The sequence below is a fragment of the Phalacrocorax carbo genome, chromosome 16 (genome assembly GCF_963921805.1).
Source record: "Phalacrocorax carbo chromosome 16, bPhaCar2.1, whole genome shotgun sequence".
NCBI classification, from domain to species: Eukaryota; Metazoa; Chordata; class Aves; order Suliformes; family Phalacrocoracidae; genus Phalacrocorax; species Phalacrocorax carbo.
In genome coordinates this window covers 1,790,133-1,817,753 of record NC_087528.1, presented here as the reverse complement: position 1 = coordinate 1,817,753, position 27,621 = coordinate 1,790,133, and the positions used below count along the sequence as shown (strand labels likewise).

Below are 27,621 nucleotides of genomic sequence, written 5' to 3'. Positions count from 1 at the left end.
AGAGCTTTGAGCCCAAAACTGGATGGGCCTGAGGTGTGTGTGTGCGTGTGAGCGAAAGTGCCTTACATTTATAGCCTTCCTACCCAGTCGGTACCACAGTTGTTGGAAACAAATGTCCTTCTGCGCACCAGCTGCCATGATTTTAGAATTGCTCACTAGTGCTTTTGGTTCTTGCTGGGGCCCTGGTCAAGCCACTGAGAGTCTCCTGCCTGTGCATTATTCTTTTTTCTTACTTCAGGTGGGATTTCTTTATTCTCTTCTTCCCTAGAAGAAGGAAGAGCGCTGAACAGACAAACTATCATGTCTCAAAAGAGCAGAGACTAGGCTCACATATCTACCTCTGAGCAGATTAGTCATCTGAAAGTGCTGCATTTTAGATGACTGAGTGGGATCTAAGTGTTGCTAACCTAGAAAATCAGGCCTCACGTTTCCTGGCTTCTGCAGTGCCACGTGAATATACAATGTGGGTGGCAGAGGCAGGTTTGTGCTTATTGTTCAGGCTGCTTTTCTCTGCTCTAGTTTCTCGAGATGATGTGGAGGGGCTTCTGCTGATGGAAGAGGAAGGTCACTCGGACCTCATCAGCTTTCAACCAACCGACAGCGATATCCCCAGCTTCCTGGAGGACTGTAACAGGGTGAGGCCCCCTTGCCGTACACACCCTGTGCCGTTGTCCTGGTCAGCTGTATCCCCTCATTACTCCCAGCGGGAATTCCTCTCTGAAGCAGATTGATTGACTGATTTGTGTTGGGACTCCTGATTTCCCCCAGCTTGGTATCTAGAGCCTGGGAAGTTTGGGATTCTTTCAGTTAATCACTTTTGCTGAACAGGTCTTTTCTTTGGAGTTTAGGAATGGAGGTGACAACACCCAGGGTAGTCTTGAGAGCCACATCTCACTCTGTCTGGGTCCCCTTCCCACATGCTGGGCAGGGAGTGAGAATGTCCCCACTCTCCACGCAGACAGAAGAAACTTTGTCTTTCCTCCAGCTGTGAGCCATGGCTGGTGCTGCCCAGTAGTCAGAGTGCGGGACAAGCTCCTCCTGCCTCATAAAGAACTCAGATGGGCTCAGCAGAGGTGACAGGAATATCAGAGAGATGCACATTTAAAAAAAAAAAAAAAAAGAATCTATTAGGCTTGGTTTTAGAAAGCAAGAACCTTCCCTTGCAGTGCATTGATGTGGCTGCAATTGAAGTAGATCTAGTTGCTGGAAGACAGCACATAGTCTCTGACTGGATTCTGCACACAGGTAAAAAGTCCTTAGAAATCCTTGAGCAGAGGTTTATCATGCTGATCTTACAAACTGTGAAGGCAAGCACAGACAGATTGTTGTGTTGGTGTAGACCTTCAGCAGAAGACTTTTTACAGTGGCTTGGGAAAGCCAGCTTCTGTCTGCAGGGACGTCAGTTTGTATCTGATCTTGAAGTTGCGTAATTCTGGGAATCATAATTCTCATTTCTCTGAAATGCCTCTCCCTCACACAAACGCTCCCCTGCTTAGTCTCTTCTTTCTCTTTTTCAGGCCAAACTCCCACGAGGGATCCACCAGGTGAGACCTCACCTGCAGAACATAGACAATGTGCCTTTGCTAGTGCCCCTCTTCACAGACTGCACCCCGGAGAGTAAGTGGCACCGAGCCTGGGTCTGTCCTCCTACTGCCCATGAGCACCTTCCCCATCCAATTGCTCTTGCTCATCTGGCTGGGGGAAGGGAATACAGTCTGGAAATCTAGAAGGGCATTTTTATACTAATGACTCTCTATTGCTAGCTGTGGGAAGCCAACTGTTAACCTTTGTTTTAATGCAGCTGTTCCTTAGCTACAGAATTGGGCTAGGAACCACTCCCTTCAATTTGCATCTGTAAGAGACACAAAAGCAAATATCCAAAATGCTACAACCTTTTTTTAATTAAATAAGCATTATCAGTGTGCAAGGGGACTTTGATCTCTGCTCGAAACCCTGCAACCCTCACTGCCTTATATAATTTGGAAAGCACTTCCCAGAAGTGTTTTCCTCTGGCAGTTGCTGTTAACACCTTCTGCTGCTTTGCAGAGGTTTTGATTGCAGACACCAGAAAGGACAACACTTCTTTCGCTCTCTGAGAGATACTATTTTATCTAAGAAAGGGGCTGGGTGCTCAGCAGCTAATACCTGTCCAGTCTACAGTAAAAGTGCTAAGCATCATTATAATTTGGCATTTTAGGTACCTCTGGGCACAGTTTACAGCGCCAGTGAGAACCAGTTACAGCCCAGTCTGCCTAGGCATTCAGTACCCAGTAGATTTCCTCCCTCTTTTTGACAGAAGTGGCAGTTCCCCACCTCATCTAACCCCTTGCTATACTGCAGATCTGGGTGTGCCAGCCATTTAGATAAGTTGTTTGCACAGGAATCTGCAGAGGGTGGGTTTGGTGGGGGTTGTTTTTGGCCTGGAGATTCTAGAAAATTCATATACCGGCAGAGCACTGTGCACAGAGCCACAGAGGAAAATCGGATCAAACACCAGGTTTGATTTAGAGGCCCCAGGAGGATGTTGATAAGACGACTGATGAAGGCTAGAGGTAGTGGTGGGAGTACAGGAACAGGGGCTGGCTCTGAGTACGGCTAAGTGCAGCACTGCTTTTGGAGTGGTTCTTTTATATTCCCTCTGTTCCTTTAGACTTCAAACAGTAATGACGTGCTGCTGAGCAGAATTTAAAATTGTGTATTTATTTTACGTTTGAATTATTTAGGTTTATTTAATTTCTGCTGTTTTCTAATGAGAGCATTTGATGCTGAAGCCACCTGTATTATATACCCAGACTATACCTACAGCTCTGGTCTGAAAGAGATGTGCTAGAGATGCAGATGTCCTGGTCACAGTTCTGTGAATCACAGCTCAGTTCCTGCAGGAGGCAGGTATACAGGGCACTCGGACTGCAACTTATTAGCTATCTAATTGTGTACTTTGACTTTGGATCTCACTATTACACATGGCTGATGAATATTGGCTGGGGTAATTTTAAAAGGTCTGACTGCTTCTTATCCAGACTGGAAGGGGTGTGTGAAACACCGCATCTTTGTGTGCATAATGCAATAACACACCGTGTTTCTCCTTGTGTCCCTTTGCAGCCATGTGCGAGATGATCAAGATCATGCAGGAGTACGGGGAGGTGACTTGCTGTCTGGGAAGCTCCGCCAACCTGCGGAACAGCTGCCTCTTCCTGCAGAGCGATATCAGGTGGGGCGGGATCCAGACTCCTCCAGCTGCCTTTGCCTTGTGCTTAGCGAGCACCCAGCCATGGGTCATGCCAGACCTGTGGCTTGTGCTGGGTGATGGTCATGAGTGCTCTGTCCATTATTAGCTGCATTTGTCTCCATAAGAGAGATTTGGGTGGTATTGGGTGGGATGATTAGCTAGATCCCTTAACACAGAGATATTTCCATCTTTGAAAGGAAGCTGTTACTCTTGCAAGCTGAGCTATCATGCACCAATTGGCATTACAATTGCTTCTCGTCGGGTGAAAGAGTGAAAATGCCCCTCTGGATCAACCAATTTGTTGACCTTGAGCCACAAACCCAAATATGTTTATTATTTCTCTGGGAGTAACTCAAAGCCTAGGGAGATTGATGCTAAATTCATGTCACAGCTCAGGACTTCTCTACCAGCAAGGTATGAGAGGGGTGGCACAGCATGACTTTACAAGCTGGACTGCAGTGAAATATAGTTTCTCCTCTGGGATGAGGACTGTCGCTAATGCTCCTGTGTTGTACTTGCAGCATAGCACTGGACCCTCTCTACCCATCTCGCTGCTCCTGGGAGACTTTTGGCTATGCCACCAGCACGACCATGACTCACATCTCTGATGAGCTCACCCCACTGCAGCTCTCAGGGCAACTCAACAGCCTGCCTTGCTCTATGTCCTTCCGCCAAGAAGAGAGTACCAGCATCATCAGGCTTATAGAGCAGGTAAGCCAGGCATGTCCCCTCTCTAGTACTAATCCCTCTGCCTGCAGCCCAAAGAGCAAAGCCAGGAGCTGATGTGAGTGTTCTTGTTGAGTTGCGCACAGTAAGCTGCCAAAATTAGCTTTGCTCGTGCCTCCCATCCTTTGTTCAGGAAGCACAGAGATACTCTTCCTGCCTGACCTTGCTGGTCCAAGGTGTAGGGGATGGTTTGGGAATGGTGTCTCGTGGCAACAGAAAACAAATATTGTTCAGCTCGATAAAGTATAAGCTTGCAGAGATCCCTAGCCAGACAGCAATGCAGTGCTTGTGAGAAGCGTTACCCCAGAGAAGCCAGGAGGTTTAGACAAACTTACCCCTTGGCTAAATTCTGCCTTTCCTTCACAACCTCTACATCTAGGCAGGAGACCTTCCCCCTTTGCTTACAGGGTGTCCAGATCCTCTCCCCTCCCACTTCCCCTCCAGGCCACATGTTAAGCCCCTGCCTGCCAATAACTGCTCTTGGCTGATAACTGCTCCCATCACAGCGAGGGCTCTGAGGGCTTGTGCTTCCTTCCAGGCCAGGCATGCAACGTATGGGATCCGCAAGTGTTTCCTCTTCCTGCTGCAGTGCCAGCTGACCTTGGTTGTCATTCAGGTGAGTCCTGGCCTGGCTGGGGACAGCATTTGGCTCAGGGGACAGGAGTGCTAGCATGGATATGGGTGGCCCTAGTGGGGCAGACTTGCAAGAGGGGTCTACACAGCACAGTTGGGGAAGTTACAGAGACTGTGTTAACTCAGGCTCCCTTGCCCCTTCTCCCCGACCCTCCTACAGAGGTTTCTTTCTAACCCCCTTTTCCTCTGGAGAAAAGCATCCCCTGCAGCACCTGTCCCAGCAACCTGGAATACATGGAGAGGCTGTGCAGTGGCAGCCTAGCTACCAGCTCAACCCAGTGTTTTGGGGGAGCACAGTGGCATCTTGGTTAACAATACTGTCCTGGCACTGCTCACACTCTTTGCTCTGGATTGTTCCTGTCCAGTTCCTCTCCTGCCTGGTGCAGCTGCCCCCCATCCTCAGTACCACAGACATCGTGTGGCTCTCCTGTTTCTGCTACCCACTGCTCAGGTGAGTCTCTCAGACAGGGTGGAATCTCCTGTCTCCCACCCACAGGACGCACAGACCAGTCCCCCACCCTCACTATGTCAGCTTTCTTTTAACATGGACATCACCTGCAGCACACTAAGAAGCCTGCAAGGATTATTCCAAGTACCTGCTTTGACAAAGTGCTTGGAAACAGATAGGAGCATTTGTGTACTGCTCTGGTAGCCCCTGCCTGATGTCTGAGGGCTATTATCTTGTGGCTTGAAACTCCAGCTGAAAATCATCTTCTAATCCTGATACTGTTGCCCTGGCTGGAGTGTGATGGAGAGCCTAGGGTGTCAGGCAGAGGCCAGGGTACCGTGGGTGGTGTTTTCTGCATCACACAGTTGGGGGTCACCTCTCTCCCTGTCTGCACCTGCCATGAATAGTATCTTTTACAGCATATGCTTAAGGCAGCAGCTAGATAAGTCCCAATGCTCCAAGCAGTCTGAGGAGGTTATTTGCGTTCAAATATTAGACACAGACAAAAAGCAGTAGTTCTGATGCCTGAACTTGTTAATGATAGACTAACTTACCTTTCTCCAGCGTCTCACTCCTGGGCAAGCCTCCCCATAGCTCCATCATGACCATGGCAACAGGAAAAAACTTGACTTCCATTCCTAAGAAGGTAGGTGGCCCATCAGATTAAAATTATTTACGCATATTTCTCTTATACTTTGTCCCAGCGTTGAGGCATAGCTAAGGCCCTGTGCCTTCCCAGCTCCCTTGGTAAATTGATCCATGGCATGAGCCATGGTATCCAAAAGCCTGGCATGGACAGGAGGGGAATCCTTTAGTGCCAGCATGCCCACAGGGCAGATCCACAGTGCAGCATCTCATCTGCACTACAGCTTGTCTTTTGCAGCCACTGATTCCCTGATGGTTCATGCCCATGTCATCCTCCTGCCTCTCCCTTATTCACAGACTCAGCATTACTTCCTGTTCTGCTTCCTGCTGAAGTTCAGCCTGACCATCTGCTCCTGCCTCATCTGCTTTGGGTTCACACTGCATAAGTCCTGCAAAGAGGTGGACACCGCCAGCCTCAATCTCACAGCCTGCTCCTCCATCATGCTGCACAGGTGAGGAACTGAGCCTGGCCCACACCCACCTCACCCCACAGGGCCTGTTGCTCTTGCCCTTCCCAGGTAGGACAAATTCCTCTCTAACAAGCTTCAGACTCTTGCATGATCCAGCTGTAACAGCTATACAGAGCACTGTGTGCTCTCCCTATAGCCTTGACAATTGCCTCTTTGGGGCACTTGCTTACTGGTGCTTCCTGGTACTAGGAAAGCCTGACTCCAAGCTCACACTTAGTTCTCTCACAGGAGGACATGGCCCTGGTGGGAGCAGGTCAGACAGAAAGTCCCCCCGGTGACTTCTTTCCTGTGTCCTCTCATTTACTAGCAATGCTGATCGTGCTCCTGACTGGTTTGGGACATTTTCCAATGCTCTTCTTGTAGCCCAGAAGCTCACAGCCGGCCTGATTGTTTTGCACACAGGTAAGTCCCTATTCCCAGACACCCCCCCCTTCCCCACTCTGGGGGAAACTTTACATCCTTTGCCCCCTACACCAGAGTACAAACTCCCTGGTAGAAGCAGGCACTGTAGTGGTCTTTCAGCGCAGTCATAAAGCCCCTTCTTTTACTAAACATTCCCCTAACAAGTTAAAGACAGTACCTTCAGAGCTGATGCTGCCTCCTACTAGCCCAGTGAAGCGCTGATTCCTTTCCAGTCTCACCAGAAGAGCAGCTTCCCTCTTTGCCTTCTTGTAAGTCAGCTAGCAGCACACCACAGCTCTTCAAATATATTCCCTGCCCCAGAAGTTTTTATATCCCTGCTACCATTTTGTGAAGCACCCCATTTCCTTCCCGCAAACAGCACTGGTGCAATTATGCCTGCTTTGGAGCTGGAAGCCTTTTTAAACCCTCTGGAGGGGTGGGGGAGCTAGCCCCTGGCTGACCCTCATCACCTGCACACGATTGCCTGGCAGAGTAGGTCCAGCTGCTCTCTGATTACCTTAAAGGGTCTCTACTCCCTTTCCACTGTGTCATGTGGTGCTGTGCCTTAGTGCCAGGTAGGGAGTTCCATGTTGAGACATGCAGGGTGCACAGGGCAACAGAAATGCTTCCTGATTTGAGAGGTAGCCCCATGTTGGAGAGAGGTCTATTACTGTTTTATGTCCTTCAGATCACTCAGACTGGGCAGGGATGCTCTGCCTCGCAGGTGGGAAATGCTGTTTTGAAGAGCCCAAGTGAAAGCTGAGCAAATGCTCTGTCCTGTGCAGACAGCTCTGGGTCTCTGGCTAAATATGTTTCTCTGGGCTGGAGCTTTCCACTGGTGCAGGCCTCTGGTGACCCGGAGACAAGGGCACCCCACCCCCCGCTCCCTCATTCTGGTCCTTTGCCTGATCTGCTTTAGCGTGGCAGGCTGTGAACCGACCTTGGCACCCCCACAGCGAGCAGTCCTGGGCAGTACTACTGCTGCGCTCCCCCGGCCCTGCCCACGTGGGGACTTGGAGTTGCCATGGGGAGCCTGCTCTGAGAGGACCTTGAATGAAAAGTTGGTTTCAGGGACATAAATCCCATATCCCTTTGGAGTAATAGCTGCTAGTGAATATTGTAAAGAGGGGGGTGTGTGTGTGTGATGCTAAATAACCCCCTCTTCCGTCTGTCCCCGTAGTGTTCATATCCATCACCCACGTCCATCGCACCAAGCCGCTGTGGAAGAAGAGCCCCCTTTCCAACCGGTGGTGGACGCTCACTGTGGCTGTTGTGTGAGTATCCCCAGGCCCCGGTGAGGCGGTTCAGACTGCGGGAGGAAGGAGGGCCTTTTGCTGGTGCTGAGGAAAATGACAGTACATGGCAATTGTTCTTCTCTACTGAATTGGTGAAGGGTCTCTGTTGTGAACTCAGGAGTGTTACCTCTGGGCCTGAACCCTGATCCGCAGATCCTGGGAAGCTTGTTAGCTCTGCTGAGATTTGCTGTGTCTGTTTATGATCTTAGATTGCTGGGGCAAGTGGCACAGACGGTGCTGGACCTGAAGCTCTGGGAAAACCTCAATTCTTCATTGACATTTAACCACGTTTCCATCTCCCCGGTCTCATGGCTCCTGGGCTTTCTTTCCTTGGTCCTTGTGGTTATCATCAATGAGATTGTCAAGCTGCATGAAATCAGGTATGGGGGTAGCAAGGAAGATGGGGAGAAGGGGCTGGAGCCTCACTCCAGCCTGGCCTTGAGCTGCAGAGGGAACAGGGTGGGGAATAAAAAGGAAAAGATGATTGCATTGTGTAAATCACCTGGCTGTTGTGTGCAAGCTCATGTTCCACCTCTCAGAGAGGAAGCACAGGGGAGGAAGGAGGGTCAGGGAAGGGCAGTGGCAGTGATTGGGAGCAGGAAGGGAGACCAAAATTTCCTTATCTCAAACCAATGAGAGGGAGACAACCAAGGTCTATGAAATACCAGTATGGAATTGGAGAGGGCTGTTCTCTCCATCTCGTCCCATGAGGACAGAGAGGCATTGAATCACAGCAGAGGAAATACGTCTTTACACAGTGCCTGGACTGTGGGACTCATTTTCACGGGAAGTGGCTGAAGCCAAGAATTAGTAGCAGGCAAAGTGACTGGCTGTTCTTCCTAGCACAGGGAGCAGCTGGAGCTGGGAGTTAACACTAATGAGCATTGATTCAGGAAATGGGTTGGTGAGGAAAAGCAGTGGGGATTGCAGGGAACCCTAATGGGGACAAAGCCACTGCCTCTGTTCCTGCAAAGGATTTCTGGACCTTCCTCTGCTGTGTCTGGCGGCCCTGGAGGTGGGACTTGGCTGGATGGGGTAGGACTGAGACCATGAGTTACCTTCTGCATTTCATTCCCCTCACAGGGTATCGCAGGGCCCAGGCTGGGGGCTTCTCTGATTCTTGGGGCTGTGCCGCTTAGGAATCGCAGCGGGGCAGCCTTGTTTTCACCCCTCCACATGCTGACTCTCTTCTTTCTTCTGCCTTCTCCAGGGTCCGAGTCCGTTACCAAAAGAGGCAGAAGTTGCAGTTTGAAACAAAGCTGGGGATGAATTCGCCATTTTAAACGCTCCCAGCTCGAGTTCCCTGGAGCCAGGGCCACGCAGCTGCATCCTGCACTGGGAGAGTGGCTGCACCAAAGGCTCAGGGAGTTTTCCCTCATACATGCAAACCAGACAGCCTCCCTGCAGAACTACATCAGCACCTTCCAGGGGGCCCCAGGGCAGGGCACTGCTATCAGGATCCCCCAGCAGGTATGCAGCCCCTCCCCAGCCTGCCAGGGTACTCTCAAGGGAGCCTGCAAGCTCTGGTGGCTGTTCGGGCTGCTCTTCCTTTATTTATTTATTACTAGAGGTTTTTGTTAGTATCATGGTGATGCTGAAATGAAGTGACTCCTCCTTTCTGTGTGAGCAGATGGGTTTCCTGGACCTGGCAGGAGAATCTGGGGCCAGTCAGGGAGACATAGGGCTGCTGAAGCAAGAGATCTGTATTGAAACCCATTTTGGTTTTCCATCTCTGCGTGCTCTCCCGGATGATGTGTGTGTGCATGCCTGTGCATGCTCTCACCCACCTCCCTGCCCCTGTGTCCTGGGGCAAAGGAGCCACCACTCTTGCAGCTCCAGGAGTGCTGGGTGCCAGGTGAGGACTGCAGCTCACATTCCCAAGGGGATACTGGGAAGGGTCTCTGGCAGGGTGCTGGGAAAGCCCCTGCGACGGCCAGGCTGTGCCAGGCCTGCCCTCTAGCGTTGTTGCTGTAGCCATATCCTGGCTGTTGAGTGCTTCAAGAGAAGAGTGGTGAGACAGGGCTGTCGGAAAAGCTGTCTGCATTTGACCCTAGTGATCTGGTGCAGAGGATGTTAGGAGGGCAGCTCAGCCTGCCTGCAGGGAGTCAGCATGGCTCAGCTTCCTCCAGCCCTGTTGAACCAGCTCTTATCTGCTTTAACAACCCCCAGAGAGGTTTATAACTGTCCTCATTTTTTGATTCAGACTGCTGTTCTGCTTCAGTAAAATGCCTGCTTGAGAGGGCCATAGCTAGAGATAAAACCTGAGACCTGCCTATCCTGCCATGGAGGGAGGGGGACATCTTTCCAGCCAGGATATCTGCATCTTGCAGTTGTGGCTAACAGAGCTAGTGGACGGCTCCTTTCCCAGTCCTGGGAGTGTGCTGCATCTGGTACTTGCTCTCCAAGGCACAGGGAAACCCCCTCATCACGTCTTTCTGTGATAGTGTATGGAATTATCTCCCCTTCCATGCTGCTGCCCTCATACCTGTTCCCTGTTTTTCTGGAGACCTCTTCGTCATTTGACTGGGGAAAACCTTCCCCAAGGGCTGCTGCAAACCATGACTTGCCCCAGTGTGGCACACATGCTCTTGAGCTCTGAAGAGACCCCAGCTATAGTGGGAAGACTGGTGCTGTTGCGGGCTGAGAGTTGAGGGTCACACGAGCCCACAGGCTTGGCTACCAGAACATTTGCAGCTCATGGAGATGTTCGCTCCCTTCCTAGTTCTAAAAACTGGTTAAAGCTTATAAAGCCTGGCACTGTTTTTGCTCCCAATATTAACACTACAATATACGGCTGTTAATTCCCCTTTGGTACCCAAGACCAACAACTGGCTGCCGGTCCTGCCCTGGCAGGCAGGGAGCTGGCTGGGAACCCCCGAGCTCTGCCCTGCTGCTCCACCTTGTCTTCCTTACATTTCAGCATAACCAGAGAGCGTGCACACTACTGCACATCTCTAAGCAATACCCTTCTCCCTGCTGTGGGTCTGGTCGGTACCAAAGCGGGGTTACAGCCAGCCTCTGAGCTCTGGGGACAGATGGAGGATGCTGGAGGGGAGCAGCCGGGGGTGTTCAGAGGCCTGGGGCCCTGTTCCTACAGCTGGAGAGTGGATGTTTAGATTCCATGCTGCTGGCAGGGTCGCATGGAATAGCGAGGCGCCATCTCACTGGGGAAAGGCAGGGCTGCTCTCCTGCAACACAGCAGTACCGGGCCACTCCTGGTTGCAGAGTGGGTCTGCTCACCTTTGCCAGCTAGGCTGAACTCTGCCTTCACTCCTCTCGGGCCTGCAGAGCTGCCTGGCTCAGGGAGAACAAGCTGCATCTTTCTCAATCTTAATTCACTAAATGCCAGCTCCAGCTGTGTTAGCCCTGGCACCTGAGAAAGCAGCTTTTCTTTCTGATGCCAGGGTCAACTGGCAGGCGGCATACGGCCTCCTCTGCAGCTGAGCTGGAGTCAGAGGCGGCACCAGGCTGCTCACTGCTGTTCCTGCAGGGCAACCTTGTGCCCCCAGACCTTAGCTCTTGCCCTGTGCCACGAACTGTTGCAGGTGATAAAAGGCAGCAGGTACCGGGGGCTTCCTGCTGGCCACACCTTCCTCTAGAGGAGGCACCTCTGGGTGACGATCACAAATGTTTATTTTCCTGCACCCTCCTTCCCCTGCTAGAATTGGAGGGAGCCGAGGCGTATGAATGGAGCCTTTCGGATGGTCTCGCCAATGTCACCCTTCCCTCGGCCGTTGAGGTATCCGAGGGTCAGGAGTGCACGGCTTCAGTAAGATGTTTCCTACATCAAGATGTTTTTAAATGGGCTATATTTTATATTAAATTTTTCGGGTTGTATGTAAAAATATTTGATTTGTATTAAAACTTGTAAATTGTATAAAAAAAAGAAACAAACCCAGACCCACACGCATCCAGTGTATGAACGGCAATAAACGATTGTCTTGGATAACACACACAGTGGGAGGGAGTTTGCACCCAGCAAAGTGAGGAGATAAAAACGTGTACGGCTGCTCGGCTCGCAGGGTCCGCGTTACCTGGCTCACCTGTTGTAGCGGCACAGCCCGGGAGGTTGATGCTTCTGGGACCCGATCCTGGCACTTTCCCCCCCCACTTTCTGCTCAGCTTTGGGCAAATCTGTCCCGTTGTGCACACCTCTTCCTACAGCAGAACACTCCGATTACCTCACGGTCTCGTGGATCCCAGGCACCGCTCTGGTCGTGGCTGGCGGCGTGGTTTGAAGCCCTCTGGATGAAAGGTCAGGGGCGAGCTGGAACAGGCACTGCAAGCGCTGGAGAAAAGCAGCGTGGAGCGAGGAGGAGGCCTGGGCTTCTTGTTCTGAGCAAAGCAGGACCTGGTGTCACTGTGGCCACCCTCCGATGACCAAGGAGGCTGGAGGAGCGTGTAGCCTGGCAGGCAGGGGCAGCCGTGGCCGTCAGACGTGCCCAGAGCTGGGCAGTGGGGCGCTGGAAGGCAGTGTTGGTCCCCAGCGCCCTCACCACATGCTGCTGCCATGGTGGTGAGACTCAAACTGAGCACTAACCTCGCTGAGGGTGACAGCGGGACTCTTGCCAGGGGAGATTATCTGAGGAAACCCAGATCTTAAGCACTCCAGGGGCAGGATAAAGCTGATCCTCGATGAACTTCAAACAGAGCTGGAGACAAGCTTGTGCGATTTGACACGAAGGAGACAACTAGGCAAAACTATCAAAAGGGTAAAATATGCCCCACTGTTTAATAGAATTTAGTCTTAATGGATATTAGTTGAAAACAAAACACATGATTAACACAAACAGAGCAGATGGTTTAAAATCTGTTGTCAGTCTGGTGATTACACGGGCTATTTTTTCCCCTCTGTCTTGCTGCACGGAGCAGGTGCAGCCGGGGTCAGTTAGTCCCAGTTGCAGTGTACATAACTTACACACCATACAGTAGCTTCAAAATAGAGATCCAGAGCTTAAAAAATAGGCATTCTTCTGCAAAATCAAATGTTTAGTTCCCTTATTGACAACGAGAGCAGCGTGGTGCTGCCCTCAGGTGGCTCAGACAGCGACAGCTCCACCCCAGCGTCCTCTCATCCCTGACCCTAGAGTACAAGACTTGCAGATCTGGTTAGTAAATATATAGATAATAAATCACATTTAAAATATATACATTGGCCTTTAAAAAAAACAAACAAACCCCAAAACATTTACAGTTTATCAACATTGGGAAAAAAAATAACTGGGCTTGTCCCAGGTTGACTCGTGAGAGTAAAAAAAAATAAGTTTTTAAAAGGTTTCTGCAAACCTTTTGATAAAGTGCCACTGGTTGTAGCTATTTAAAAACAGTCGGGTCCATGACGTAGCACTTGCCTGTCAGACACGGTCACGTAAGTACACTCAGTGTGATGGATAAATCAGAGCCACCAACTAGCCAGGAGAGAAGCTGTCTCGACTGCCTCAAACTGACCTCAAGCCCCAGCCAACAATATAAATATATATATTTTTTCCCCTCTCAGGGCTATTTTTTGTCTTTGCTTTTCAGCCTAGAAGCCAGGCAGGCACCTCCTGCCCGCCCGGCCCGTGGCACAGCCGCTGCTCGGGAGCGGAGACGCTCGGGAGCGTCCAGGCGGGCTCTGCTGCGGGGGCTGCGGCCCTTTCCCTGCGAGGGGACCAGGGGCCGCAGACAGGCCGAGAGAGTCGCGAACGCCTAAAAGGACTGGGAAGCAACTGCCTCTCCAGCCACCTTCCCCCTTTCCGGTTTGGTTTTTGTGTTGGTGATTTTTTTTAAAAAAGAAGGGACTTCTTTTTTTTCCCCCCTTTGTTTGGAATTTTTGTAGCAAACGGCAACTTCAGTACACTCTTCGGCTCCCTTCTGGTGCTCTCATGCTTTCACTTGCTTGGCATGCCAAGCGCAAGCCAAGTTCGGGGCTCTTGGACATATTTAGACATGCACTACTAAACAGATCCTGCTAGAGAAAGCTGTCTTCAAGCTACGCAGCCGTTCCTACTGCTTGGATGCAATGAGCTATCGCTGCCGTTGCCCTGCTGCAGCCACGGGGCTGCGACCGCATCCAGCCTGAACGCGCAGTAGCTGTTGCCGAGCTGAATTCACCCAGTGCACGCGGGGTCGCCTCCCCCGCTGGGTTTCCGTGCTGCAGGGAAGCATCGCGCGGAGTCCCAAACGCTGCTACTGTTTAACAACGCTCACGGCGGAGTTTGTGCCAGCAGCTCCCCGCGGGGAGGGGGACTGGGAAGAGGGACCGTTTTCTCCCCCCAAAAAAAGGAGTGTGGGAGGTAAAAAAAAGAAAAAGCAGCACTAACGATGCTGCTGCTTCACCCTGGAAGCACCGGGGTGGCGGTTTCCGTAGGCACGGTGTCGGCAGAGGGCATTAGCAGCGCGATCCATCCGGACTGGCACAAACGCACAGGCCTTCAGCGCTGCCGTCACCATCCTCATCGCTCTGGGGAAGGGGCAGGTAGACCTCCACGTCCAGCAGGGCCACGGCGGAGCATCCGCTGCCTCGCGGGCTGTGCCAGCCCCGTCTCGAGCGGTTTGTGGGTCCCACCGGAGGGATTTCGATCCACTTGGATTACACGCTGCCTGACACAGACGCGTTTGGAAAAGCAACAAATAAAGCAGAAAGGTTCCTTCTCGCTCTGCAAGCTGCCAAATTACGACAAGCCCTGTCTTCTTTTAGCTGCTGTCAGGCCTTGCCGGGGCTGGGATCTGCTCAGTAAATAGCCAGCTCGGTGGCGGCTGCCCAGGGAGGTCTCTCCTTTGACACATTGTTGGCAGGGGATAAATAATAAGAGGCAGGACTCAGCAATGCAGTGGGGAAAGAGAAAGGTCCCTTGTGGAGGCTCCTCGGCTCTGTGCAAGGGAGCAAGGGCTTCTCCGTGGCCTCCAGGACCGCACGTGCAGCCCCTCTGGGCTCTCCTCCTGCCGCCAGTCTGGTGGGAAACGGCTGACCCCCTCGGAAACCAGCCCGCGGCCGCACTGGCGCGTGTGATACGGAGCCAGGGGCGAGCAAGGAGGGACGGCTGCGTTCCCAGCCACAGTGCAAAGTGCGGGGAGGGAGGCGGCTGGAGAGACCTGGAGGCACTGCTCGGTGCCGGATCCACTCTCCCCCAGTCATGAGGGGCACTGGTGGAGCAGCCAGAGGCGGGGAGGGGAAGGAGGGAGCAAGCCTCAGTCCAGCATCGCATCCAGCTGGTCGGCCAGGTCGTCAAACATGTTGCTGATGTCTTCCAGGATGTTCTTGGCCGAGTGCACGGCCCCGGGGTGGCTGGGGAGGAAAATGAGAGTCAAAACACCGCCCAAAGGCTGCACGTGCTGATGGGATAGGGCTGGCCAGGCCGGACCGGACCCTCCCGGTGGCAGCCGGAGCTCGGCGCGCCGCCGCGCTGGCGCACACGTGGGCTGGTGTGGCGGAGGCACATGCCCATGCACAGCCCTTCGCCTGCCCTCGCTGGGGGCATCCCAACTCCACTTCGAGGGGCCCAACCCCAGCGTCTCCCTCACGCCCAGCGCTGCCTCACCTCTCCGCCTCCTCCGCCGTGATCTTCTTCTCGGCTGCCTGCAGCGCGGCGGCCAGAGTGGAGTTGGTCTGTTCCAGCCGCTGCTGGGCCAGGGCGGCCCCCGGGGCAGCTGCCGAAGGCTTGGATGACACCTTGCTGCCCGCCTCCAGCGTCAGCGAGCTGGGGCCGGCCAGGGACCCGATCACATCTGGCACCGTCTCGGCAGCCGCCCAGGGAGCGACGGTGTGGCGGGAGGGCTGCAGGACCTGCTGGTAGATGGTCTTGGGCCCGGAGAAGACTAGCTTGGTGGATGCCACGGAGGTGTGCTTGGCGGGGACGTCTGCAAAGCAAGGAGACTCGTGGCATGTGGTGGCACACGTCCTCCTTGCCTCCCATACCGGCTCAGGAGGGAGCTTCAGGTCCCCCCACAACCTCGGAGACACCCCCGCAAGCCCACGTACCTGGAGCGGGCGTCCTCACCACGGTGGTGCCGAGCAGCTCTGTGGGGCTGGGGGCTGTGGTGGGGCTCGGTGCCTTTTTCATCCCCTTCTCCAGCGACAAGATGCTTTTCTCTATCTCGGCAATCCTGAACTCCACACTGTCGTCATCAAAGGCATCCCCAGCCAGCCCGGCCCGCGGCGCCGGTGCCGACACGGCGGGGCCCGCGATGCTCACCGCTTGGGCCTGGGCATACTGGGGCGCAGGGCTGGCCCCTGCCTCCGCCTGCCCCGCCATGCTGAACGCCTTCAGCACCGCCTGCAGCGGCTCCCGCTCCCTGAAGCGGGGCCGGCGCTTCACCGTGTCCGACTCGGTGAGGTTGAACTCCAGCACGGGTGGCTCCTTGGTGGGAGCAGGCGCCACCGGCTCCTTCCCATCGGAGCAGGGGGGCTCTGCTGGCTGGGAACTGGGCTCTGCGTCCAGCACGGCCATGTCAGCCTTGGGGTGCCCCGTGGGCTTTGGCCGCTGTTTAATGGTTAAGTTGCCTTCTTCTGCAAAGGGGATGCACTCGCTGGAGCTGTTCTGGGAGGATGAGGAGGAGACCCCCGGCTTGGCCTCCTCCTCTGTGTCCGAGCAGGCATCCTCCCGCCCACCCTGTGCCGCCACCTCCGTCATGGGAGCGCAGGGCTCGCTGAATGTCCGTCTCCGTGGCTTGCTGCCAGCGTCAGAAAGCGTGGCACTGCTGGTGTCACCACCATTGTAGGACTCGCTGTCCAGACCTGCCCCGGGGAGACCGTCCTGAGCCACGTGCAGCGGTTTCGGGGCCAGGAGGGGCTTGGGCGGACTTGCCCCCGGCGTCCCCTCCAGCGCAGCTGCCAGGCTCTTCACTGTCCTGCCGCGGCTGGCGTCACCGGGGCTGGCACCTGCGTCGGCCTCGTCCTGGGGGGCTGCGGGCTGTCGCTCGGGGCCGGGGGGCTGCTCGCCATCTGCCTCGGCAGCGAGGGCGCTGGAGACGGAGCTGAGGCGCTTGGGAGGCGGCGGCGGAGGACCCTTGCGCTTGGCCCGGATGGCGAAGGACTGGCTGCGGGTCACCTTGGCATCCGTCTGCAGGCAGGCCCGCGGCATCTGGCTGCGGCCCGGCCGCCGCGTCAGGGTGGCGTAGGAGCCCAGGGTGCTGGTGGGTGCCCCCTCCTCCTCCTCGTGCTCCCCGTCCGACAGCGCGTAGCGGTTCAGGCTGTGCGAACGCTTCTTGTACTTGAAGCCTTCGCCCCCGTTGTGCTGCTCGCCGGCCTGCCAGGCGCCTGGAGCCCCCCCAGCCGTGGGCGCCATGGCGGGCGGCTCCGTGGGGCCGCACTGGCTGTGCAGGTAGGAGAAGGCTTTTTGGGCTGACGTCTGCAGGCTGCTCTTCTGTCCGGAGGAGATGGAGGGGTACGGGTGCGCCAGGGCCTTGGGCTGCTCTGCTCCCAGGAGAGAAGGGGCCGTCGGGGATTTCAAGGAGACATGCGGGTACATGAAGACATACGGGGCCGTTGCCTTGCTGGGGGTCTGGGGAGGGGTACAGGGGGTGACCGCCGGTGTCCCAGCGCCTTTCTGAGCCACCGGCCGGGCGTACTGATCCGTGCCTTCGGGCAGGTTCCTCTCCTTGAGAGGGCTGCCCCCGCCACCATTGGCATAGCTGATCAGCCCCTCGGGGGAGACGAGCTTCCCATAGGGCTCGGGACTGGGCCGTCCTGGCAGGCTGGCCGGGCTCTCCTTGCTGCGGGGTGGCGCGCAGGACTGCCCGCTGCTGCTGCTGCTCTCCCCGCTGCCCAGGCTCTCCTGCGAGGGGCTGGAGAGGTGCCGGGACAGCACGTTGTCCTGCGAGTGCCCCGAGCCCCGGGACCGCACCCCGATGCTCTCCTGGCTCCGTGACATCCCCTGGCTGCTCTTGATGCCGAGCGTCTCGTGGCAGCTGTTGGACATGGCCGTCTGGAGCTCGTAGCTGAGCTCACTGTCCTGGAAGGTCATCATTTTGGGGGTGTGCGGGGACTGGCACTCTCCGTTCTCCAGCGACTCGATGGTGACGATGTCCAGGGCACCGGGGACTTTGCGTCTTGCCAGAGTTGATTCTGCTTGGTTGAGGCTTTTGCGGAGGTCTCTGAGCTTCTTAACAGCCAGCATGATCTTCTTCTGGTGACCTGCAGGAAGGTTGCAACAGGAAAGGGGCGTTAGGTCGGCTCTGCCTCCCAAGGCCTTTGTTTCCTGGCCAAGAGGAGCCGTGGTCATGTCACTGACCAGGGCAAAGGCCTCCAGGTTATTCAAACCCTGCCTATGGGAGGAGACAAACTATGGCTGTTGTCCACCTGGTTCGGCCCGGCTCCAGCCTGCCAAGCGGAGTCCTTAGGGACAGCCATGACCTGCCCTTTCCGAGAGCGCAGGACGTGCCTGTGCCTGCCAGCCCGAGGGATAACGGAGTGTGGGACCTGGGTGGGAAACTTGGCTGCCCTGGGCCACCCCAGAACAGTGGCAATGCCTCACCCAGCTTGTTTATGCCGATCTCTTGCAGATCTTCCCACGTCAGGTCCGTCACAATGGTGATGGAGTCGTAGCCGTTGTTCACCAGCTTTTTGTGGTACTGGGGCAACCCGATGGCACTGAGCCAGTCCATCAGGTCAGCCTGCACAGAGCACAGAGACACTGCCATGAGCATCAAGGGATGGGCAGCCCCTTCATCCGTCCCCTCCCTGCCCCTGGCCAGGAGCCTGGGGCTTTGGGGTCTCTCTGGCTGCATTAATGCAGGCCATTGCAGCATGCATTTAGTTAGAGACCCCCATCCTATCCAGTCCTGTCCTGGGGGAAGACGGCTCTGAGAAAAGACTTGGGTAAAAGAGGGTGCCGGACCGAAGCCGAGGACTCACCGGGACGTAGTTGGGCAGCCACTCGGCGATGCTGAGCTGCCCGATCTCGGTGGAGATTTTCTTCCTGTGGCCTGGTTTGGTCACACCAATGGCCGTCAGATCCTAACGCAAGCAGAGCGGGGCTGCGGTTAGCAGCGGCATGGGGAGCACGGGGCAGTGGGCACCCGCTGCTGGCAGCTCTGGGGATGCTGCCCAAGGGGAGAAGGACCTGCCTTACCTCTGGGGTCATGCGGCTGATGGTGGGGACATCGTAGCCGGCATTGAGGAAGTTGGCGGTGTATGACTCCAGCTGGAACTCGCTCAGCCAGTTGTAAATGGCTTCTGCGTCCTGGGGAGAGGATGGGGCAAAGAGCAGCCTGTGACGGTGGCTGCAGGGGCTGGAATGACCTGGCTGCTCCAGGTAAGACAACAGGACCTCCTTGGGCAAGACCCACCTGCCCCCGCAATCCCCAAGGCCCAGTCCCGTGTCCCCAGTGCAGCAAGAGCTGGGCTGAGAGCCCCAGATGTGGCCCACCCACCCGGCACACCAGGTCCCCAGTTGGCCCAGTTACCTTCCCCTCGAGGAGCTGCTCCGGCCGCAAGAACTGGTGGGAGAAGACCCTGTCTCCAGGTGGGCAGCTGCCCGGGGTCTGGTGGCCCTGTGGCCCTGGCAGAGAGGAGAAAGGAGAAGAGTCGCGGGGGCACTTGGGCAGCGAGCAGCCCTCAGGGGTGGGGGGAGAGCTGTCCCCGAGGCCCCATGGTGTTAGGACATCCCTCACCTGGCGCGGAGGTCAGCTGCCCGTTGTGCGGCTCCGATCCCGAAAGGTGCTGCTGGAGGTCGTCGCCGGTGGAGGGCAGCGGCTGTGAGAGAGGAGTGAGCGGGGCAGGGACCTCCCTCCCTGTCCCCCCAGGTGGGTCCCAGGGTCTGCCTCGCATCTCCGGGAGTGGGACGGAGGTCCCCACACCGGGCTGCTGGGCACAGCTTCACCCAGAGAAGGGCCAGCCCCTCACAAGGGATCTGGGCAGGATTTGGCCCAGGACCCTTTTTATACTCTCAAGTAACACTGGACACAGTGGAGATGCTGTGAGGTACCAACCACAGCCTCCAGCCCCACTCGGAAGGGCCAGCTGTGCTGTGGGGGCAACCGGGGACCCCCAGGAACATCTCCCCACTGAGTCCCAGCCGTGAATATGTGTTTGGTGGAGGATGTTCAGCTCCTGCAGCCCCTCCTTCGCTAGGAGGTGCAGGGGGCAACAGGGAAGGTGCAGGGGGTCCATCCCCAGGCTGAGCCGGCCCAGGGCAGGGCTGGGGGAGCAGCACAGGGGGGAGCAGGGACTGGCGCCTACCCTGGCATTCTCGATGAGGATGCTGGTGCTCTGCCCGTTGGTGCCCTCGGTGCTCTGGCCGCTGCCGGCGCTGCGGATGCTGCCGATGCTGCCCTCGCTGCCCACGCTGTTCCTGTCTCCTGCTGCTCGGGACAGGCGGGGAGGCCGTCAGCAGCGCCCCGGGATCAGGGCTGACACAGGGCACGGAGGTCCCCGGCAGGGACCCACGCGCCAACACAGCGACGCCAGTAAAAACCAGCCTCCCACGAGATCCCTCCGGCCACAGACGACGCATCGGTCCCTCCCGCCTCCCGTCAGTCACGGCACAGACAGGGTGACCTGGGCTGGCAAGGGATGCACAAAGGGGATGCGTAGGGATGCAGCCTGGCCGAGGACACAGGGAGGGAAGGGGCTGCTCTACAGGCTCCCCAAAACTCCCTTTCCCTGCGCCTGCTCCCTCTTGTCTGGCTGTTTCCCCTCCAGGAGGTGGAAGGAGAGTCTCCCTGTGTCCCCCCGCGCAGGCAGGCTGGGGACAGGGGAAGGTCCCCAGCCCCTCTCCCTCCCCAGCTGCGCCCCTGACCTGAGCTGTCAGGGCCCGGGGCCGACCGGGTGAGGGTGAGGTGGCCATAGGCCGCTGGGACGCTCGGGGCTGCCTGGTGAGGACACTCGTCAGGGAGGTGCTGCGGCCCACCGGGGGGGACCAGGAGGGCCCCGGGGGAACCCTGGCGCTGGTGCGTGGGCATCATGCGGGGGACAACCATGCCTGCATTCAAAGACAAAACACGCGTGGTCAGAGCTCATGCAGGAGGCAGGGTGGGGGCGGATAGCTGAGCCTCAACCCCCAAATAGCTACTCCACTGATGGTACAAACCCCTGTGCCCACCCAAGTCCTTCTCTTCCCCCCCCCTTAGCTAGCCAGGGCTGCAGGGACCTGTCCTACAGGAGGTGCCGGGAAGGCTGCGATGGTTTCTCACAGGGGGCTGTCTCCAGCATGCCCAGGACAGCCACTGACCTGTTCGTTTACTGATGACTTCAGCGATGGAGGGGGGGAAGTACCCGACCCGATCGGTGCCTTTCTGAGCGTCGTGGATGTGCCCCTTCCATCGCCCATCCGGGTGCTGCTCCAGGACCTGCCGTGGGGACGAGAGGGACGGGGTTGGTACCCGGGGCTGTGGCGGGCAGGGGGACGGGCAGCGGGGAGCAGCCTCACCGTGATGACGTCTCCTGCCCGGACATTGAGAGCAGTCGGGTCATGGAGGTTCCAAAAATCCTTCAGAGCTCGGACCTTCAGGATTCCTGATGCCTCTGAAGACAACGGATGGAGGGAAGGAAGAAGGTGCCAGAGTGCAGGGGGAAAGAGCAGTTTGGGGAAGATGGAGGGAGAAAACAAGCGAGAAGAGGGGAGAAGAGAACATTAATACTGCAGGAAGGACTAGATCCCTGGATGCCGCCCACACAGAGGATGGGGGCACGCCTGATGGGACCGGGGTGCTAATGTTCACAGCCAGGCTAGTTTAGGCTGTTGAGGGGGAGCGTTGGGAGCCCCAGGCAGGCCCCGGTGGGGAAGAAGCCCCTCGTAGTGCCAGGCAGTGCCCGGCCTCACGCCGGCCCCACCTCACCTCTCAGCAGCTGCTTGATGTCCTTGCTGGCGTGCGAGGTGGTGAACTGGTTCACGATATCCAGTGCCGTCTGGTTGTAGGTGTTCCTGATGTTCACGTCAACGCCGCCCTGCCCAGGAGGGGACACAGTCAGGGACAGACCCCAGAGCTGCTGCCGGACCCACGGGGGATGGACGGACGGAGGGGAAGGGGTAGTGGCTGAGCCCCAGGGGCTTGTCCCCCCAGTGCAGCCCGTCCCTGTCGCGCTCACCTCCAGCAGCAACCGCACCACCTCTGTTTTGCCGTAGAGCGCAGCCTCGTGCAGGGCCGTGCCCGTCTTCGTCTGCTTGTTGATCTCGATCCCCGCCTTCAGCAGCTGCCTGGCGGGTCGGAGGGAGAGGCATGAACGGGAGGACACAGGCATCAGGGCCAGGCAATTGGCTGCTTTGTGATGGGAAGGGGACGACCCCTCACACCGCTGAGGCTTTGGGGATGAGGGACTGAAGCCTGCAGCAGGGAGGTGGGTTTGGGAGGAAGCGGGACCGAAGCCATGATGGTTTTTTTGGGATAGGGCAGTACCCTGGGCTGGTGGGGGTTACCTGATGATCTCCTTGTGCCCATTCTTGGCTGCCAGGTGCAGCGGGGTGGTGTAGTTGGGGTCGGTGGCATCCTTGGACTGTCCCTCCAGCAGGGCAACGCACAGGTGGCTGTTGAGCAGCAGCTGAGCCACCTGCCCAGGGCACAGGGGTGAGCAATGGGGTGTAGGTACCCCCACCTGCACCCTCCCAGCAAAGGGCTCACCCCTGGGACCAGCCCTCTGCTCCCCATCCCGCCACTCTTCTTCATCTGCAGCCCCAGGGCTTGGCCGGAGCCGGCTGGTTCTTGGCATGGCCACGCCGTCGCAAAGGGCCGTAAAAGGTCACAACAGCCAGAAATAGCCTTCCCATAATCGGGCTTTTCAGACCAAGCCCTAAAAAGCTCCAGTCTCTCCAAGCCCAGAGCAACTCTCAGCATCTCAGGGCAGCCCAGAGGCACAGAGGAGTTATTTTTACTGCCCTGTTTATAGCTGCAGACATTATAGATACTCCAAAAATGGAAATATCCCCCAGGTCCACTCCCTGGTGGGGCACGGGACGGTCTGGCTGGCCATGCTCCAGCCCAGCCTGGCAGTGCGGTGCTGGCTCGGCCAGGGTCTCCCAGAGCACGGGGCAGCTCCGTCCCCACGAGCCGTGCCGGGAAGCTCGAGCAGCCGAGCGGGACCAGGTGCTCCGGGCTTGCGGGGATTAGCCAGCTCAGCCTATCTGTGCTTAAACAGGAGCAAAGCTGGGGTGGGCGGGGGGAGGCTGCAGGGAACCGGGAGCAAGGACTCCTGGCTTCTCTCCCAGCCTGATGCTGCCCTGCTGAGAGGTCAGGAGCAAAACCTGCAGCTTCCAGGTTCAGGATCCGGCCTTGCCCAGCCCCAGGAGGAGGTGGGTGCTGCCAGTCGGGCTCCGACGCTTGTGGTGGAGGCAGAACGGTCATGGCCAGACCCTGTGCTTTGCTCCCAGAGGGGCCAGCCAGCCCCAGAGCTGCCCCGGGGAAGTGCCTGGCGCGGGGCAGAGCCCCGCAACACTCACCTTCAGCCGCCCGAACTCGCAGGCCAGGTCCAGGGGGGTTTTCTTCGCCTTGTTGATGAGGCAGGGGTTGGACTGGTGCTGGAGCAGCATCTCCGACTGTGGGGCAGCACCGTGGTACAGGGGCTCAGCATCATCCGGCACCCCTGCCTCCCTCCCACCCAACACGACGGGGTTCATCCCCTACCCGTGCACCCCCAGAGAGACCCAGGGTGGGTGCACGGGTGGTGCTGGGCTCTCACTTACCACCTCGTAGTGGCCGTACTGTGCGGAGAGGTGCAGCGGGATCTGCCCATCCAGCGAGGCCATGTTGACGGAGGCAGAGGCACGCAGCAGCACCCGCACTGGCTCCACGCGCCCCTGCCAGGCCGCGTAGTGCAGGGGGCGCATCCCTGCAGGGAAACGGGGCTCAGCAGGGCTGGAAGCGGCCCCCGGCCTCACTCGGAGGGCTGAGCGCGGGGCCGTGCTGGCAGACACCCCTTACCATTGCTGTCCTTGATGTCGACAGTGGCCTGTGCCTCCAGCAGCAGCAAGATGAGGTCCAGGCTGCCGCCCAGAGCCGCGTGGTGCAGTGCCGAGAACCTGCAACACAAGGCAGGGCTCAGCCCAGCCCCGGTCCCCGCCGTGCCGTCCCTATCGCCCCCGCCTGCACGGGGACACGGGCCAAAGGCCAGGACGGTCACCAGCTGTTCATGGCTACGTCCCTCCTGACTCCTCTCTCCCAGTGCCTCAGTTTCCCCATAGCAAAGCAGAGAGAAATCCCTCCATGCTGTCTGTGCCCCAGGGCTCAGTGAGGGATGCAGGGACCCTGTGCACCCCAAGACCCCAGCAAGAAGGGTCCCTCACCCCCCTGCCCTGTGCGAGGGGCAGCGGGTGGGGTGGAGAGAGGTGTACCTCCCCTCTCGTGGTGCAGCCAGGCAGCCCGACGCCACAGTGCTCACAGCATCTGGCAAACACACCAGCCCCGTGGCTACTCCTGGCCTCTCCGCCAGCCACCCCCTCCCCGTGCCAGCAGGGATGCCGGGAGTCCACGGCACAGTGTGGGAGGTTGCTGGTTATGAAAGAGCCCTGTGTCTCAGGTCTGTGAAAGGGGCCTGTCTGCCTGGCGATCCCCCCGTGCTGTCACGTGAAGGGCCACGGCCGAGTGAAGGGTCCCCACGCTGCCGGGGATTAGCCCGTGTACCGCTCCCAGGGCCGTGGGGAGCTCCAGACGGCGCCAGCCTGGGGCTCCGATGGGCTCAGCAGCGTCGCAGCCCCACGCTGGGGATGCAGCCCAGCCAGCACAGCTGCCATCCGGACCCGTGGTCCCAGGGCACCCCCAAATCCCTGCACAGGGTCTCTAGGCATTGCAGGAGGGACGCTGCTCCTTCCTTCAGCACAGCCACCATGTCCCTGAGCCCACGTGAAAACCTCTGCCTCAAAGTGAGAATGCAGGCGTACAAAATCCTCCCAGGCCAACCCTGCGGAGATCCCTTTGGGGCCACCTCTGCCCTGGAGGTGGCTGCACAAACCCACCCTTGCCCACCCCACCATCTCCAAGCTGCAAGCAAGGCGACGCCGAGGACACCACCAGCGGCATGGCGGCAGAAGGGTGCACGCTGCCGTCCCCGTGCACGGGTCTCACCTCCCCACCATCCCCTTCCTGCGCCCCAGCAAACCCGATGTGCCGCTCGCGTTGTTAATACCCCGCACGTGATCCTCTGATGAGGAATGGACCCTTTACTCGTGTTCCCACCAGCACCTGGAGCTGCCCGAGCACAAGCCCTGTGCCTTATCAGAACCAGATCATTGCTTCTATTATTACATTTTTTTCTATTAAGCTCCATCTGCACAGTATTATTTTAAGACAGAGCCATCCTGCACATTTTCAACCCCCCGCTGGCCTGTTAGGACTCATCATGGACACCTCCTCCTACAGAGTCCTCAAAAACAAAACATGTAGAAATTAGGTACAACAACAGTACATAAAACAATGCTAATAACTCATGGGTCAGAGTTAATTCAATAAGAATAACATGCTTATTTATTTTATGGGCCTTTGTGGTTTCTTTAACTCTCAGTACTCAGCTTAGTAAGTACTTGGATTTTGGAAATGATGAGCTACACAAATATGCTGTGGTCACTTGGCAACCTCATCTTTTCTCTCTTTAAGCCCCCTCCCAAACGAAAGGATTTTGCTCTTGGGATATTAAGCACCGGCAGAAGCACGTGCAGGCGCTGGGGCCGGCCGGGTGCTCCTCTGTGCTTCAACCAGCAGCCGGGACACGGGGCACCGGCTGGACATGCTACGATCCCTTTTCATCCCCAGCCCTACGGAGGGGGATGCAGAAGAGCTTTACGAAGGATTTTGCAGGGTGGATCGAGCACAGCCCTCAGCTCAGATCCAGGCAGGCGTTGGGTCTGCCTCTGCAGGGCTGGCCCTGGCTTCGGGATGCTGTTGTGTCCTCCAGGGCTCAGCAGCTGCCCTCCAAAGTTTTATGACACCCGGAGCTGCAGAACCGACTGGATATTGGGTAGAGCAAGCCCACCCATGCAGCAGCACCCAGCACCCTGCCCGGGAGCACTCACCCGTCCGCATCCTGGTAGTTCACGTTCAGGCGCTTGGCAGACCCCAGGAGCTCTGCAGAGAGAAGAGGCAAAGATGAGGCCAGGAGGCAGAGCCCACGCCACCCCACACGGCCCCCGGGACCCTGCAGGAACCCCGTCCCGCAGCCACACCGACCTCCCAGCGCGCAGAACAGCGCCTGGCCCATCCCGGCGGCCTCTCCTCTCCTCTCCTCTCACTCCACGTTCACCTCCACGAACCCTCAACAGGCTGATCCAGCTCGAGCTCAGACCCTTTCCTCCCTCCGTCCCTCCTGCCCCATCTCTGCACGCCCCCGGGACGGGTCGGACCCCGCAGCTCCCATCACCCTGGCTCGGTGGGACGGCGCTTCCCTCCCCTTTATAGGCAGCAACACCCCAAAACTGCTGAGCGGGGCCATTTTTCCCCCTACTCGCTCCCCGTGCCCGCCGCTGCCACTGAGGCCTGGCCCACAGACCACATGGTTGGCATTTTTACGGCTGAGGCAGAGGCTGAAGCCTCCGGCCGTGAATGCGAGGATTGTGCCACCTCCTCGGATATCCCGTCCCTCCCGCCCTGTCCCTCCCTCCCCTTCGGGGACCACTGAGCGGTGGAGGATGCTCACCCCACCCTCGGCACAGCCTCACACGCACCCCCAGCTCCCCACTCCTTCCCGCAATTAATTCGAATGAATTCCTTCCTCCCACACAGAGAGGACGTTTTATTCTTCACCAAGGGGTTGAGAGCGGATTAACATCTCTGGAATTCATCCGCCAAGTCAAAAGGGAAAGAAAGGGGAAGGTATGCAGGGGGCAAGAAACGCCGCCGCTCCTCCTCTGCCTTTCCAGGCAGCCCCATCGCCGAGCCAGGGAGGATTAAATGCTCTGAAAGGTTTCTGTGATTTTCCTATGGAAAATCGAAGTCTAAGAGCCGGGCTCCGAGCCCGGGGTGAAACAGCTGCTCAAACCCCACTGAAACATGGCGGGGTCCTGGGAAAGGAGCCCCCTCCCTCGCAGCCAGGCCGATCTCTGGGGCTGGAGCTCTCTCCCCCACTCCTTTCCCCCTCTCCCAAGGTCTCTGCCCACCTCGCTCGGCAGACCCACACAAAGCCACGCTCTGCTGCGTGGCCCCTCCGCTGGAAAGGAGAGCTGAAGAGGGGGCTGGCTCATTCATCATGCACATGGATAATTAAAGGAAACCAAGGAACAGTGTGTTCGTTACTGCAATTTACAGTGTTTTGTAAACAGCCTAATTAACACAAAATAGGCTTGGAGTGGCTGCTGGTGAAGGACTCGTGACTCCCCACAGCTGAGGGGATCACGATGGGATCACCCTAATTACCTCTTCCAGGGGTTGTTCATCTTCAGAGGGGCAGCAAGCAGCTCCGTCACCCTGAAAGCCCTTCCCGAAGGAACCAGCTCCCAAAGGCATCGCTCAGCGGAGCCCCTGCTTTTCCCTCCCAGCCCCATATCGCCCGAGAGCCCAGGAGCTGGGGTTTCCACCAAGGACAAACTGCCTCCCTTGGCTCCGCCAGCCAGGAGAAAAATCACATTTCACTTGTGAACTGGCCACTTCTGACCCGAGTCACAGAGCGACCATAACCACCGAGCCCCGGGTGCCTCTTTCACAGAGCCAGGATCGTACTTGGGGTGCGCAGCAGGGCCAGGAACGGGGTTAGCCGCGGTGGGCAAAGGCCTCATCCTGCCCTTCCAAAAGTCTCGGGATGGATCCTGGGAGCAGGAAGGGCTGGGAAGCATTTGCTGCTGGGGGATTTCCAAAGGACACAATTGAGATAAAATTAAAAATAAACAAAGGGTTCCACTAAGCCGCAGGCAATGCCCGTGAAGCCATCACCTCCTG

General features: G+C 57.2%; 2 protein-coding genes across 9 annotated transcripts in view; one reads left to right on the top strand and one right to left on the bottom strand.

The window, feature by feature from the left end:
• Nucleotides 1–11,799, top strand: part of TMEM94 (transmembrane protein 94) — a 53,273-nt gene extending 41,474 nt beyond the window's left edge. For all 5 annotated transcript variants that reach the window (XM_064467481.1, XM_064467482.1, XM_064467480.1 and 2 more), the window contains 12 exons: nucleotides 520–635; nucleotides 1,518–1,617; nucleotides 3,103–3,211; nucleotides 3,751–3,940; nucleotides 4,494–4,571; nucleotides 4,954–5,039; nucleotides 5,601–5,682; nucleotides 5,979–6,133; nucleotides 6,459–6,553; nucleotides 7,734–7,827; nucleotides 8,058–8,228; nucleotides 9,059–11,799. In XM_064467481.1, the coding sequence (XP_064323551.1) occupies nucleotides 520–635; nucleotides 1,518–1,617; nucleotides 3,103–3,211; nucleotides 3,751–3,940; nucleotides 4,494–4,571; nucleotides 4,954–5,039; nucleotides 5,601–5,682; nucleotides 5,979–6,133; nucleotides 6,459–6,553; nucleotides 7,734–7,827; nucleotides 8,058–8,228; nucleotides 9,059–9,131 (1,349 nt within the window). In that variant the 3' untranslated portion in view covers nucleotides 9,132–11,799. The remainder of the gene's footprint in view (nucleotides 1–519; nucleotides 636–1,517; nucleotides 1,618–3,102; nucleotides 3,212–3,750; nucleotides 3,941–4,493; nucleotides 4,572–4,953; nucleotides 5,040–5,600; nucleotides 5,683–5,978; nucleotides 6,134–6,458; nucleotides 6,554–7,733; nucleotides 7,828–8,057; nucleotides 8,229–9,058) is intronic.
• A 751-nt stretch (nucleotides 11,800–12,550) lies between these two features.
• Nucleotides 12,551–27,621, bottom strand: part of CASKIN2 (CASK interacting protein 2) — a 35,462-nt gene continuing 20,391 nt past the window's right edge. Inside the window, exons 1-20 of one of the 4 annotated variants that reach the window (XM_064467477.1) lie at nucleotides 25,921–26,248; nucleotides 25,767–25,818; nucleotides 23,683–23,780; nucleotides 23,445–23,590; nucleotides 23,202–23,297; nucleotides 22,185–22,315; nucleotides 21,857–21,965; nucleotides 21,607–21,715; nucleotides 21,198–21,292; nucleotides 21,000–21,117; nucleotides 20,568–20,750; nucleotides 20,009–20,130; nucleotides 19,441–19,522; nucleotides 19,234–19,328; nucleotides 18,900–19,010; nucleotides 18,683–18,784; nucleotides 18,303–18,441; nucleotides 15,809–17,962; nucleotides 15,369–15,687; nucleotides 12,551–15,115 (exon numbers count right to left, since the gene is read on the bottom strand). In XM_064467477.1, coding sequence (XP_064323547.1) covers nucleotides 15,019–15,115; nucleotides 15,369–15,687; nucleotides 15,809–17,962; nucleotides 18,303–18,441; nucleotides 18,683–18,784; nucleotides 18,900–19,010; nucleotides 19,234–19,328; nucleotides 19,441–19,522; nucleotides 20,009–20,130; nucleotides 20,568–20,750; nucleotides 21,000–21,117; nucleotides 21,198–21,292; nucleotides 21,607–21,715; nucleotides 21,857–21,965; nucleotides 22,185–22,315; nucleotides 23,202–23,297; nucleotides 23,445–23,590; nucleotides 23,683–23,780; nucleotides 25,767–25,818; nucleotides 25,921–25,951 — 4,389 coding nt within the window. In that variant the 5' untranslated portion in view covers nucleotides 25,952–26,248 and the 3' untranslated portion in view covers nucleotides 12,551–15,018. Of the gene's footprint in view, nucleotides 15,116–15,368; nucleotides 15,688–15,808; nucleotides 17,963–18,302; nucleotides 18,442–18,682; nucleotides 18,785–18,899; nucleotides 19,011–19,233; nucleotides 19,329–19,440; nucleotides 19,523–20,008; nucleotides 20,131–20,567; nucleotides 20,751–20,999; nucleotides 21,118–21,197; nucleotides 21,293–21,606; nucleotides 21,716–21,856; nucleotides 21,966–22,184; nucleotides 22,316–23,201; nucleotides 23,298–23,444; nucleotides 23,591–23,682; nucleotides 23,781–25,766; nucleotides 25,819–25,920; nucleotides 26,249–27,621 lie in introns of those variants that run through there. The other 3 variants (XM_064467474.1, XM_064467476.1, XM_064467478.1) reach the window with 3 other exon arrangements.